This window comes from Bubalus bubalis, chromosome 18 (genome assembly GCF_019923935.1).
Source record: "Bubalus bubalis isolate 160015118507 breed Murrah chromosome 18, NDDB_SH_1, whole genome shotgun sequence".
NCBI lineage: Eukaryota > Metazoa > Chordata > Mammalia > Artiodactyla > Bovidae > Bubalus > Bubalus bubalis.
The window spans coordinates 14,804,933-14,820,352 of record NC_059174.1 but is presented as its reverse complement, the minus strand read 5'-3'; the positions used below and the strand labels follow the sequence as shown (position 1 = coordinate 14,820,352).

The window sequence follows — 15,420 nt, the reverse complement described above, 5'->3', positions numbered from 1 at the left end:
ATTCTTAGGGATGGGATTGCAAGATCAAAGGCGAGGTGAATTTTAAATTTTGATATTGTAGTCAACCGAATTACTCCTCCCAACAACTCATTTCCCCTGTATTCGAATGTTAGGCCCTCTACACCTCTAGACTACGTGTTTGAGGACAGGCACCTCCCAGTATTCAAATTTGTCTGGCAGATTTGGCCGTCAATACGTATTTGACTCAACGAATTTCACACCTCCCGGTGAAGAGCTCAAGGCTGGCATCTAGCAGACTCATCAGCTGTATATTATAATCTATCAATGATTAGACTTGCTAACATTTACTGAAATCTATCAAATGTCGGTATCTGTACAAAAAGTCTTACCTCCCACCTGCTTTTTCACTCTCACCTTCTTCCTCCGGGGAAGGGGGCGTGCTCAGCACCACGACCCGCCCTTTCTGTGCTTTCGTTGGTGGAGCCCGACGCCCGTTACTGCCTAATCCGGCTAAGCCACGCCCCCACGCCGTTCATCCGGCCGAGAGAGGGCGGGTCCATTGTCCCGTCGGAAAAATCCATGTGTGTCTTCTCGTGAGAATCGAGACCCGCTGGAGAACCGGAGCCGTGTGGGTGGAAGCGTGTTCCGCAGTTCCTTGGAGCCGGCGCACGCCGCACCCCGCCTCCTCGGCCCGCAGGCTCTCCTCGAGTTCGCGGACGCGCGCGCGCGCACCCGTCAGAGCCTCGGTCTGGCCAGCGGGGATCGCGCGGGCAGAGGCTGGGCTGCTGAGGTACGAGGGGCGGAGTCCGAACCGCCGCCACCGCCGCCGCCACTGCTGCTGCCGCCGCCGCCGCCTGAGAGAAGCATGTCTGCAACTCGAGCTAAGAAAGTGAAGATGGCTACCAAATCATGCCCCGAGTGCGACCAACAGGTGGGCGTCGGGGGCCGGGCACAGAACACGCGGGCCAGCGGAGCGGGTGCGCGCGGGCAGGCGGCCGTTGCCTGTGGCCGTTGGCTGTGAAGAGGCCGCCTCGCCGGGGTCCCGGCGGCCGAGCGAGTGGGCCGGCCCTCGGGCTCTGTGGCCACCGCGGGAGCCCCGAACCGGCCCGGCCGAGCCGAGGGGTTGCCGGGGAAGCGCCCGGAGCCGCGGCCCGGCCGGTGTCCACCTGGCGGCGATCAGACGGGCGAGTGTCGTGCCCTGTGACTGGGCTGCGTGAGAGGGGGTGTGGGTTTATCCTGAGCAGACGGGGCGACCTGTCCGGAGCCTCCTCGAGTCGCCTGGCCGGCTCCGGTGACAGCGGCAGGAGTGTGGGGCAGCGGCCCAAGTGGACGAGAACGGTCCCTCAGCCCCCTCCTGCCCGGACGAGAGTGCCTGATGTGCAAACTCCCAAGTCAGGGCTCCTGGCTCCCAAATCCCCCTCCTGACTCAGGGTTGCTTTGTTCCCATTTCAGATGTGTACGGTGGACCCCCCAAACTGTCCCCCCGCCACCTGGGCGGATGCTTAAATGTGACAATAAGGCCCACAGTGTAATAGTTATAAGTTTTGGCGAAATATGGAGTTTTTTTCTCTTAAAACGTATTATTTTTGCCGTAAATAATCGCGAATCTTTTCTGTACATTGTTTTAAATGGAATATAATTGAATTACGTCCCCATTGAAGCCCTTCTTTTCTGGGCGCTCCTCACGTTCCCCTACCCGCCGCGGTAACCACTGTTAAAAATTTAGGATTTCTGCTTCCAGATCTTCTAAAAAATATGTATGTGGTTTTATGAATTTTAAATGACTGCTTTCCACACAGAATTAATGGTGTCATAGCTGTAATGTTTTAAATCTCATTTACTCTTTTAGTTTAAGAATGCCTCATTTTTCACCCGTTCCTCTAAAACCTTATAATATAATGAGTTAAAACTCTCAGTTAAAAGCATTAGTAAGGGCCCTTGTTTCTCGCCAGCATGCTGATCTGGGTGTGTTTTTTCCTTTTCCACTGGGAGAATTTTTTCAAAATGACTACCTCTCTCCTCCCCCTTTCTTTTTCTTTCTTTTTAAAATGAGGAATAATTTGAAATGGCTGAAGATTCTTTTAATGAGCTGATTTTAGAGCATTCTTTAAGGAGCAAGCTTAAAGATTGAGCAAATCTTTTAACAGAAAATGTTACATGTTTTATTCAGTATCTTTTATGGGCAATGGTAGATATACTGATTAGAGGAAGGCTGTGCAAGGAGAATTATGGTTTATTGATTTTATGAATTTATTGAGTATGCATTTTAAAAACAATTTAGCCATGTTTTCCAAACCAAAGTTAAATTTCCATTCTTACCATTGAACTAAATTTGTTAAATTCTGAAAAAATTGGACTTCTTTATTTAAGTCTCCTTGTCGAAGATTATTTCAATATTTAAATCATTTCCATTTGTTCCAATTGTGCAGAAATATAAGGTTTACATGGTATGCATTATGCATTCCAGTGTCTGTAGGGCATCAATTAGTGTGAATCATGACCTTGCAGTACTTGGCATGAAGTAACCTTAACCTGTTTTGAATATCCTGGTTGAAGAAAGAGGAAAGGATTGTAAACTTGTAGGAGTCTGTGTATCTGTTCATCAAAATGTGATCAGCATTTTATTTGGAAATACCGTATTTCATTTTGTTGTTAACACACACAACCCCTCTTCCAGCTTTCCCATAAGAAAATATGGGAAAGAAAGAAACCCCTTTCCCATAAGAAAATACTGTAGATTGGGTGGCTCAAACAGCAGTAATTTATTTTGTCACAGTTCTGGAGGCTGGAAGCCCCAAGATCCTGGCAGAAAAGGGAGCTTTCTGATAGCTCTACTAAGGACACTAATGCCATCATGAGGGCCCCACCCTCATGAACTCATCTAAACCTAATTATCTCATCTCTAAAAACCATTACATTGAGGAGTTGGGGCTTTAACAGATGAATTTATTGCTGGGATGTTTTTGGCAGGGTGGGGACACAATTCATTGCATAGCAAGCTACAACATAATTTAAAATGTTAGTTTGTGTTGTCCTTTATTCTGAATACTTAAGATAACGTAAATGATGACTAATTCAAACTTTTGGTAATTCTTAAAAGCAATTTGTCTTTTACTAAAAGTAACTCAATCGAAGAAAATAATAGGTTAATTTTAGCTTTCTAATTATTTGAAAGTATAGATTTCTTATAAATGAGGAAAATCATAATCCCGAAAGCCATTTTTAAAAAACTAAAAAAAAAATACTGCTGTTATTCTAAGTTGCCTGGTGAACATTAAATTACAATTTAAATACAGTTTATAAGCATAAATGTAAAATCTTTAAAGTTTGAGGAAGTTGCCTCAGCTGAGTAGATTTACATGTGTTCTGTATGTGTAAGTTTAAAAACGGGTACAGAGATCAGTAAACAAGAAAGACCTAGATTTTCAGTTGCTTTATAACATCCCCTTTTACATGCCTCTATTGAAAATATAGTTCTGAAACATCTAAACCACAATACTTTTCATTTTCAATGGGTTTCACATCCACTAATTCAAATTACTGAGCCATTTTGAGTATAGTAGTAGTCAAGATCCTTATTATTTTTCTGGTGTCTTTGGTGTATGTTTCTGTTTTTGCATTTTTGTTTTCTTCTTTATTAGATCAGCTTTTCCCCTTTTTGGAAAAAAATTTTAGAAAATTTTATGTGACCTTTAGCAAATATGTCTGCTATAGATAACTTTCCCCTTAGCAACACAGAATATAAATGTATTCTCCATAAAATGGTTATTTTTTTAGCTTTTTTAAATCAGTGAAACAATATAGGGCCAGGATTTTGTTTTTTGCAGTTTTTTTTAAAGCTGTCTTACTTGTAAAGCATGTGCAAACAATCCAAATACCTGTTTTTCAAGGAATAAATTGATTCACAAGCCATCAGTAGACAAAACTTTAACTTTTTTTCTTCCATTTTAAAATCCTGAAAGTATAGCATTAGAACTTTCATTACTGTTGTTTTTGGCATTACAACTGAAATTTAAAGGAAGTTTTAGATTTTTTTTAAAAAATCTAAATTATACAATAATTTAAAGACACTAATATTGCTGAAGTTGGCCACCCTGCTTAATAATTCTTTTTACAGGATCTGTATTGTGGTGGTGGTTAGTTGGCTTTTTTCCAGGGTTGGTGTGAGGGAAAGGAACTTTCCATTTTCAAAAGGCCCTTAGGGTGATTTAGCTCAGGCACCTAAATGTTCATTGCACGTAAGATGCTTTCATTAAGGGATGTAAATCAGCCTATCGATTGCGTTAGTCATCTGAAAGCCAAATATTACATTTCTCATCTAACTGTAGCACCCTGTTAATTCTGGATTGGATTGATGTATTTTTTGTGTATGAGACACAGAATCAAATTTCAATTTGTTGAGTTTCAGTAGCTGAAAGAAAATGGCTGTTGAGTAGCAAAGGATCTGTTGAATAAGAACATCGTGTTCTGTTGTTTTTTGGGTAGCATTAACTTAAAACAATTTATATTACTGCTATGCCCTTAATGATGTGTTTAAGTGTAAAGGAAATGAGTCAGTACCTTTGAGCTTGGTTTCTGTGAAGATGTGAAATTTTAAAATGACAAAACTTACCTATTTTAGGCATATTTTTCACTATTAAGAAATGTAACATTTTCTGCCATTTTTTTAAAGAATCTCATTATATTTTTGATAAAGGAACCTGTTAGACATACTGGAGTTTGATTATTTTTATAGGATTCATTGTTATTTTCATGAATACACAAGTTCTTTCTTTAGTTTTTTTACTGAAAAGAAAAGGAATTCTCCCAAAATTATGATTTAGCTTATTTAGATCAAATATTTATATCCTGTAATATGAGGCATTCTGTACATAAATGGATGAAAGCTTTATAATCATAATTAAACTTTTACGACAAATGGAATGTATCTTACAAACCAGAATTGTGAGTACTATTTTGTGAGTACTTTTTGTTGAGATTAATTTCTGGTTCTTAGTGAATGTGTCGCCAGTCCAAGGAACATTAAGGTTAATATTATGAAACAGTTGTAGAGGAAAATCTAAAATTTTTTCAGTAATTTTCAGTAACATTTGACTTAAAAAAAAATATTTGTATGAAATGGAGAAAGGACCCTCTTGTAAAAATATTTTATAGATTTTGAAACAGAATCCTGGAGAATTGAAGTGTTTTATCAAACTTCCTTCCTGGACCTGAGATTATAAAATCCTAGATCTCAACTCCTGCTTTGTCCTACATTCTCTGTTGTTTATACTGTACTTTGGCCTCTCAAACTGGTTGTTGTAAACTATTTTGTTTTCCTGTCAGTAGTAATTGGCATCTTACCCTCTCATGTTGGAACCTGGGTTGTTTTCCGTTCTTTACCCTCTGAAATGTCTTACAGATCTACCTTTTCTCTATTTCCAATCTCATTATTCCAGTGAGGCCCTCAAAATGTTATGCTGGGATTACTTTAATGACTTCCCAACCATGCCCCCCCAACTTATTCTATTATCAACTGCTATCAAACTAATATTTTAGGAAATGCTACCTTTTTTCCAATATATTTTCCTTAGCTCTGATCCTATTGTGGTTTTCTGTTATTCACTTACATCAGCACACTTTTATCGTGTATTTGCTATAGTCTTAGTGTTGTAATGCGTTAGTAGAATGTGAAGATGTAGAGGACCCAATACCCATCTCATCATTTATTGTAAGGAGTTGGAGTTTAAATAAACCCATGATTCCTACTTCAAGTAATTTATCATTCAGCTCAGGAAACTAAATAAACACTGAGAAGTTTAACAACAGAAAAGTAGTAATAATAAATTGTGTTGTTGTTGTTTTTTTTTGTCTGTAGGTTCCTGTTGCATGTAAATCATGTCCCTGTGGTTACATATTTATTAGCAGAAAACTTTTAAATGCAAAACACCCAGAAAAAGCACCATCTTCTACAGGTAATTGTGAGAGTTTACCATATTTTTAGCTTTTCGATGTAGAAATGTAAAATTAGTTTTTGTGAATTTACTATTCAATTTTTGTTGAATTTAAATAAAATCTATTGAAATATGTGTTTGGTTTTTATTAGCTATTGGAAATCAGCTTTATGACATTAATATGCCATTCATTTTATTTAAATGTTAATTCACCAATCTGGTAAAGCTTGTGATAGATTTTCTATTTTTTGTTTTTGGAGGATGAAAAGCCATTGAAGGGCTTAGGGAGTGACCTAATCTGATTTAAGAAAAAAATTTTTTTAATGTTTAATAAAGGTATAATTGATATCCAATAAATTGCACATATTTGAAGTGCATCTTTGATAAGTTTTGTTTACACTAATCAAACAATGACCACAATCAAGATAATGAACATGTCCATCATTCCCATGTTTTCTAGTTCCTCTCTGTGATCTGTCCATCTTAATTTCCCCTTGCCTCAGATAACCACTGATCTGCTGTTACTGTTTTAGAACTTTGTATTTATATAAATGAAATCATATAGTATGTACTCATTTGCCTGGCTTCTTTCACTAAGCATAATTTAAGATTCAGCCATGTTGTTATATATATCAATAAGAATTCATTCCTTTTTATTGCTTAGTTTTAATAGTATTCTTTGTGTGGATATGCCACAATTTGTTTACCTGTTTACTGCTTGATAGACATTTGGTTTTTCCCCTCATAATGCTGGTAAAATTTGTAACAACATTAAAGTAATATTTTTTAAACTGGTGGCTGAAAAATATACAACCTGATTTTGATGTGAATATAATTTTTAGATACATTGATTATTCTTTGTTATTCCCTGATATAGAATATCTAAAAAAATTTTTTTGTTTGAATTTTATCTTCCCATTAATATAGACAGATTGGGTGTATTCAGTGGATGTATTTATTAAAAATTAAATTTTGTCATCTTTGATAAAATAAAAGAACTTTGTATGTTTTTGAACCCCAAACAAGAGTAGACTGATTACAGATGTATACGTGAGCACCTGCTGTATGCTAGGCACTGTTCTAAGCCTTGGGTCTCAAGTAATGACTCAGTCTACTCTCAAGGCAGGTTCACTGCTGTCATAGATCTTACTACATTCCTGTGGGCAGGAAATAGAGAACAAATAGGGAGAATATCAACTTGTAATAAATGCCTTGTAAGGAATTAAAATAGAGTGCTGTGGTATGTGACTGTAAGACTGCTTTTGACTTAGTGACTGGGGGCTTTTCTGTTCAGTTCAGTTGCTCAGTCGTGTCTGACTCTTTATGATCCCATGGACTGTAGCACACCAGACTTCCCTGTCCATCACCAGCTCCTGGAGCCCACTCAAACTCATGTTCATTGCGTCGGTGATGCCATCCAACCATCTCATCCTCTGTCGTCCCCTTCTCCTCCTGCCCTCAATCTTTCCCAGCATCGGGGTTTTTTCCAGTGATTCAGTTCTTCGCATCAGGTAGCCAAGTATTGGAGTTTCAGCTTCAGCATCAGTCCTTCCAATGAATATTCAGGGTTGATTTCCTGTAGGATTGACTGGTTGGATCTCCTTGCTGTCCAAGGGACTCTCAAGAGTCTTTTTCAACACCACAGTTCAAAAGCATCAATTGTTCTGTTCTCAGCTTTCCTTATAGTCCAACTCTCATATCCATACATGACTACTGGAAAACCCATAGCTTTGACTAGATGAACCTTTGTTGGTAAAGTAATGTCTCTGCTTTTTCATATGCTCTCTAGGTTGGTCATAGCTTTTCTTCCAAGGAGCAAGCATCTTTTAATTTCATGGTTGCAGTCACCATCTACAGTGATTTTGGAGCCCAAAAAATAAAGTTTCTCACTGTTCCCATTGTTTCCCCATCTGTTTGCCAGGAAGTGATGGGACCAGATGCCATGATCTTAATTTTCTGCATGTTGAGTTTTAAGCCAACTTTTTCACTCTCCATTTTCATTTTCATCAAGAGGCTCTTTAGTTCTTCTTTGCTTTGTGCCTTAAGGGTGTTGTCATCTGCGTATCTGAGGTTATTGATATTTTTCCTGGCAATCTTGGTTCCAGCTTGTGCTTCATCCAGCCCAGCATTTCGCATGTTGTACTCTGCATATAAGTTAAATAAGCAGGGTGACAATAATAGGGCTTCTCTGAGAGGTAACATTTTAAGTTGAGACGGAATAGGAACATGGCAGGGGGGTAGTAGCCACGAAGAAGACCATTCTTGACAGAAATCGCAAATGCAAAAATTCTGAGGTTGTTAAAAGTTTGATATATTTTAGGAACAGAAGGGCCTGCATGGTTGCAATGTAGATAGTAAAACCAGAGAGTGTTTGAGATGAAGCCAGAGGGATAAGCAAGGGCCAGATTATTTAAGTCTTTTAAACTAGAGTAAGATTTTGATTTTTGTTCTTACCATGTGAGAAGAAATTATCCCTGGGTGGTGGGATGAGGTTAGGGGATGGTGGCATGCTTTGATTTGCTTTTTAGAAAGATCATTCTGACTACTATCTAGAGAATAGTTTGTGGGGTTACAAGATGGAAGTGAACTCTTGTAGTATGTTAACTGAGTAAGGGTGCCAGGTTAGACAAAGAATAGTTACAGTAGGAGGTGATTCAAGGATTATTTATATTTATGTCTGTGGGAGGCCTGTTTATCCGAGGTCTATGGAGAGATGGGCGGAAAGTTGTTTTTTTTTAAGATTATTTCCTTCCTTCATTTTTTTAATAATTATATTTATCTTTAATTGATTTAGTGATTGCTTTACAATATTGGTTTGATTTCTGTCATACAGCAAGATGAATTAACCATAGGTGTATATATGTTCCCTCCCTCTTGAACCTCCTTCCCACCCCCCAGTTTGAGTTCCCTGAGTCATACAGCAAATTTCCATTGGCTATTTATTTTACATATGTTAGTGTATATGCTTCCATGCTACTCTCTCTATTCATCTCATCCTGTCCTTCCTCTCCCCCGCCCTTGTCCATAAGTCTGTTCTCTATGTCTGTGTATCCATTATTGCCCTGCAAATAATTTCATCAGTACCATCTTTCTGGATTCCATATATATGCATTAATATACGATATTTGTTTTTCTGCTACTGACTGACTTCACTCTGTATAATAGGTTCATCCACCTCATTAGAACTGACTCAGATGCATTCCTTTTTATGGCTGAGAAGTATTCCATTGTATATATGTCCCACAGCTTTGTTCATTCATCTGTTGTTTGGACATCTGTTGTGTCCTAGCTGTTGTAAATAGTGCTACAATGAACACTGAAATACATGTGTGTTTTTTAGTGTTGGTTTCCTCAGGGTGTATGCCTAGAAGTGGTAATTGCTGGGTCGTATGGTAGTTTTATTTCTAGTTTTTTAAGGAATCAGCATACTGTTTTCAAAAAGTTGTTTTAATTCCATTTCTGCCTCTGAGTTTGCTCCTTTTCAACATGATAATTGATTTACTACTAATTCGTTAGTTCTTAAAAGACTATTGCTGGATTGGGTTATATAGGAGTCATCTAGAGAGCTTGTTAAGAATGGATTCCTGGTTCTTACTTCCTAAGAGTTTGATTCAAGGAATGGAAACTCTGGAATGATTCACTCTGTAGATTTTCTGGGGAGGCATGTCAACTCATTTCTGAGTCTCCAAAATGAGTAAGACGTGGTCCATGCTGTTAGTGGAACAAGTATGTTTATTTTATTTTTATTGGACAAATATCTTTGAGATCCTCTGTATACCAGTTATTCAGGTGACAAGTGAGGTAAGGTGGAGACCTAATGAGGACAGTGGAAAGGGTCAGATACTCCAAGTGTTAGGAAGTTAGAATCAGTTGAAGGAGAGGGAAGGCTTTAGAATGACTCCCAGATTTCTTACTGGGATTAGTGGCTAGAAAGGGAAGATAAAAGGGAAGACAAGTTTTGAGGGAAAGATGAAGAAACTAGATTTGGGTATAGTTGTGAAATACCATTTATGTAGATTTTTTTTCCCAGTTGGAGATATAATCTGGGAGTAGCTCAGGGAGTAGCCTTAGCTAGAGATAAAGGTTTCAAATAATCATGGTTGTTGACATCATGGGAATGGATGGGCTAGTTCTACAGTCTATAGGGAAGGAAGAGAACTCTGGCAGACTCCAGTATTTATGGATAGAAGTAGGTAGGGAGGTCCTGTCAACTGAGAAAAAATGTCAGCTGTAGGAGAACAGCCAACAGTGGTTTTTACATAAGTCAGGGTGATAAGTGAGAAGCAATTCATTATTATTTTACATTTGGCATTTCCTAAATGTTGTTTAATAAATTAGAGTAGCCTTGTGGCCTTGAAGTACAGATGAAACATTGAAGCCTAGGAATCCTAGAGAGGAGGAAGAAGAACCAGAAAAATAAATAAAGAATAGAAAGGACAGAGAAATATCAGAGATAGACTTTGCTATCTAACAGGCAAGTTGGGCCATGGAGCACAAGATGAAGCAGGGCAAAGGCTAACAGAGTTTTGCCAAGAGAACACACTGCTCATAGCAAACACCCTCTTCGAACAATAACAAGAGATGACTCTACACATGGATGTCACCAGATGGTCAATACTGAAATCACAATGATCATATTCTTTGAAGCTGCAGATGGAGAAGCTCTATAGTCAGCAAAAACAGGACTGGGAGCTGACTGTGGCTCGATTATGAACTCCGTATTGCCAAATTCAGACTTAAATTGAAGAAAAGTAGGGAAAACCACTAGACCATTCAGGTATGACTTAAATCCATTATGATTGTACAGTGGAAGTAACAAATAGATTCAAGGGATTAGATCTGATAGAGTGCCAGAAGAACTATGAACAGAGCTTTGTAACATTGTACAGGAGGTGGTGATCAAAACCATCCTCAAGAAAAAGAAATGGAAAAGGCAAAGTGGTCGTCTGAGGACACCTTACAAATAGCTGAGAAAAGAAGAGAAGTGAAAGGCAAAAGAGAAAAGGAAAGATATATGCATCTAAATGTAGAGTTGCAAAGAATAGCAAGCAGAGATAAGAACGCTTTCTTAAGTGAACAATGCAAAGAAATAGAGGAAAACAATAGAATGGGAATGACTAGAGATCTCTTCAAAAAAATTAGAGATACCAAGGGAACAGTTCATGCAAAGATAGGACACAATAAAGGACAGAAATGGTATGGACCTAACAGAAGCAGAAGATACTAAGAAGAGGTGGGAAGAGTACACAGAAGAACTATACAAAAAAGATCTTAATGACCCGGACAACCATGATGGTGTGATCACTCACTGAGAGCCAAACATCCTGAAGTGTGAGTGAAGTCAGGTGGGCCTTAGGAAGCATTACTATAAACAAAGCTAGTGGAAGTGATGGAATTCCAGCTGAGCTATTTCAGACCCTAAAAGATGATGCTGTGAAAGTGCTGCAGTCAATATGCCAGCAAATTTCGAAAACAGCAGTGGCTACAGGACTAGAAAAGGTCACTTTTCATTCCAGTTCCAAAGAAGGGCAATGCCAAAGAATATTCAAACTACCATACAGTTGCACTCATTTTGCAAGGTAATGCTCAAAATCTTTCAAGCTAGGCTTCAACAGTTCGTGAACTGAGACTTCCAGATATACAGGCTTTATTTAGAAAAGGCAGATGCTTTCCAATTTTGGTGCTGGAGAAGACTTGAGAATCCCTTGAACTGCAAGGAGATCAAATCAGTCAATCCTAAAGGAAATGAACTCTAAATATTCATTTGAAGGACTCATACAGAATCTCCAATACTTTGACCACCTGATGCAGAGAGCCAGCTCATTAGAAGAAACCCTGATGCTCGAAAAGATTGAAGGCAGGAGGAGAAGGGGGGACAGAGGATGAGATGGTTGGATGGCATCACTGACTCAGTGGAGATGAGTTTGAGCAAACTCTGGGAGATAGTGAAGGACAGGGAAACCTGATGTGCTGCAGTCCTTGGGGTTGCAAAGAATCGGACACAACTGAGCAACTGAACAACAAGCTGTGCTATAGAACCAGAGGAAGAAAGGGTTTTAAGAAGGGCTGTTGTTTAGTCTATAAGTCGTGTCCAACTCTTTGCGAACCCTTGGACTGTATAGCCCACCAGGCTCCTCTCTCTATGGGATTTCACAGGCAAGAATCTTGGAGTAGGTTGCCATTTCCTCCTCCAGGGATCAAACCCACCTTTTCCAACCCAGGGATCAAACCCACATCTCCTTCATTTAACAGGCAGATTGTTTATCACTGAGCCACCAGGGAAGCCCTTAAGGACTAACAATATTCAGTGCCTGGAAATCAGTTTGGTATAGTACAGACATGAGCTATATGTTGTTACATGGAAGATCTGGCTTCAGATTCAGATTCTAGTTTGGTAAGTGTAACAGATTAATTAACCTCCATGAGGAGCTGCTGTTTACTTGTATATACATAGATTTATAGTACCAACCTTCAAGAACTGAAGTGTAGATGAAGTGCATATGAAAATGTCTAATGTAAAGAACTACCACACAATTGCACTCATCTCACATGCTAGTAAAGTAATGCTCAAAATTCTCCAAGCCAGACTTCAACAATATGTGAACTATGAACTTCCAGATGTTCAAGCTGAATTTAGAAAAGGCAGAGGAACCAGAGATCAAATTGCCAATATCTGCTGTATCACCGAAAAAGCAAGAGAGTTCCAGAAAAACATCGATTTCTGCTTTATTGACTCTGCCAAAGCCTTTGATTGTGTGGATCACAATAAACTGTGGAAAATTCTGAAAGAGATGGAAATACCAGACTACCTGACCTGCCTCTTGAGAAATCTGTATGCAGGTCAGGAAGCAACAGTTAGCAACAGTTGTTCCATGTATGCAGGACATGGAACAACAGACTGGTTCCAAATAGGAAAAGGAGTGCGTCAAGGCTGTATATTGTCACCCTGCTTATTTAACTTATATGTAGAGTACATCATGAGAAACGCTGGGCTGGAGGACGCACAAGCTGGAATCAAGATTGCCGGGAGAAATATCAATAACCTCAGATATGCAGATGACACCACCCTTATGGCAGGAAGGAAAGACCTGAAGAGCCTCTTGATGAAAGTGAAAAAGGAGAATGAAAAAGTTGGCTTAAAGCTCAACATTCAGAAAACTAAGATCATGGCATCCAGTCCCATCACTTCATGGCAAATAGATGGGGAAACAGTGTTAGACTTTACTTTTTTGGGCTCCAAAATCACTGCAGATGGTGACTGCAGCCATGAAATTAAAAGACGCTTACTCCTTGGAAGGAAAGTTATGACCAACCTAGACAGCCTTAAAAAGCAGAGACATTACTTTGCCACCAAAGGTCTATCTAGTCAAAGCTATGGTTTTTCCAGTAGTCATGTATGGATGTGAGAGTTGGACTGTATAGAAAGCTGAGTATCAAAGAATTGATGCTTTTGAACTGTGGTGTTGGAGAAGACTCAGAGTCCCTTGGACTGCAAGGAGATCCATCCAGTGCATCCTAAAGGAAATCAGTCCTGAGTGTTCTTTGGAAGGACTGATATTGAAGCCGAAGCTCCAATACTTTGGCCACCTGATGCGAAGAACTGACTAATTTGAAAAGACCGTGATGCTGGGAAGGACTGAAGGCAGGAGGAGAAGGGGACAACAGAGGATGAGATGATTGAATGATATCACCAACTCAGTGGATATGAGTTTGGGTAAATTCCGGAAGTTGGTGATAGACAGGGAGGCCTGACGTGCTGCAGTCCATCGGGTCGCAAAGAGTAGGACACGACTGAGCAACTGAACTGAACTGAATATAAAGAAAGCTTGATATGTTATAGGTACATAAATACTAATTTTTACAACTAAATTTCTTAAAAGTAAGATTGCCTTGGCTAGTCCATTATGTATAGGGAATTGAGTATAATTTTTAAAAAAATCTCCCCAGTTTTATCAAGTTCTAATGAATGCTGTCAATAGGATCTAGAACATTTCAGTTTTAATTACCAGAGAATTTATAGGAGAAATGAAAATAGATAATATATACCTTTAAAGATAATACTGACAAGCAGTTTTTGGTGAGAATAAACTCAATTTGTTCCAAATCTTTAAATGTGGTTTTCCACATGGGTGTTCCTTATGGTTTAGTGCATCAAGAATGCTATTTTGCACTAAATAGCAATGGATATACCTTTTTCCTTTATACATTTTTTTGTTATAAAAACTGTAAAGAAAAAATAAACTCAAAAATCTAAATGAGATACTAGTTTATAGAAGACTTCCTCTAAAGGTAAGAAAAAGACTTAAAACAATAAGATATTGGGATAGCTCATTTATATTTAACTGTTAATTTCTCAGTGAGTACAAGCTTTAGGTTAAGCAACAACCTCCCCATTTTTTACTGGGGGAAGGAACAAAGGGATAGAAATATTAAACCCAATTTTTAAATTATTCTCTAAGTTCACAGGCAAAGGCTGGTAAGTAAGCAAAAATCTACAAATTGCGTACTCTTGTTAAGGAGGAAAAATGAAGAAATTATTACCACCAGTACCTTTTAGAAATCCAAAGTCACTCAACATTAATTCAGTAGTAAGTTATCCTTAACTCTGAATTGCTTGACAGTGAAGATTTGGTATTGTTATTTCAGAAAAATCGTTCCTTACAATTTTATTCCTGATTTTAGGTCCACAGCAGAGCTGTCATACTAAAGTTTCTTTCTGTTGTACTACAAGGATAATCTCAATTTTTCTTACATACTTTTAAAAAACCCATGTGTTTTTATTTCTGGAATTAATTTTCTAAAAATTGTTTTAGACCTGAAAAAATTTTCATGAAAGATACGTGGTGGTACATTTCCTATCTTCCATTGGAGAGAGTACCTTTACTTTGTTGTTGTTGTTGTTGTTCAGTAGCCTGGTCATGTCCGACTCTTTGCCACACATGGACTGCAGCACACCAGGCCTCCCTGTCTCTCATGATCTCCTGGAGTTTGCCCAAGTTCATGTTCGTTGCATCAGTAATGCTGTCCAGCCAACTCATTCTCTGACGCAGTCTTCTCCTTCTGCCCTCAATCTTTCCCAATGAGGGAAAGATTTTTCCCTTGAGGGACTTTTCCAATGAGTTGTCTGTTCATGTCAGATGGCCAAAATACTGGAGCTTCAGCTTCAGCATCATTTCTTCCAGTGAATATTCAGGGTTAATCTTCCTTAAGATTGACTGGTTTGATCTCCTTGCTGTCCAAGGGATTTCCAGTAGTCTTCTCCAGCACCACAGTTTGAAGGCATCAGTTCTTTGGCATTCTGCCTTCTTTATGGTCCAGCTCTGAGAACTTACATAACCACTGGGAAGACCATAGCCTTGATTATATGGACCTTTGTCAGCTGAGTAATGTCTCTGCTTTTTAACACATTGTCTGGGTTTGTCATTGCTTTCCTGCCAAGAAGCAATCATCTTCTGATTTGTACTCACAAATCGCCTTTACTTTGTACTCACACTTAAATGTCATTGTCATTCTCCCTTGTTACTCA

General features: G+C 38.8%; 1 protein-coding gene across 1 annotated transcript in view; it reads left to right on the top strand.

Annotated features, from left to right (window-relative positions):
* Positions 1-614: 614 nt before the first annotated feature.
* Positions 615-15,420, top strand: part of C18H16orf87 (chromosome 18 C16orf87 homolog) — a 33,697-nt gene continuing 18,891 nt past the window's right edge. Inside the window, exons 1-2 of the mRNA XM_006062760.3 lie at positions 615-892; positions 5,819-5,915. Of these exons, the coding sequence (XP_006062822.1) occupies positions 827-892; positions 5,819-5,915 (163 nt within the window). The 5' untranslated portion in view covers positions 615-826. The remainder of the gene's footprint in view (positions 893-5,818; positions 5,916-15,420) is intronic.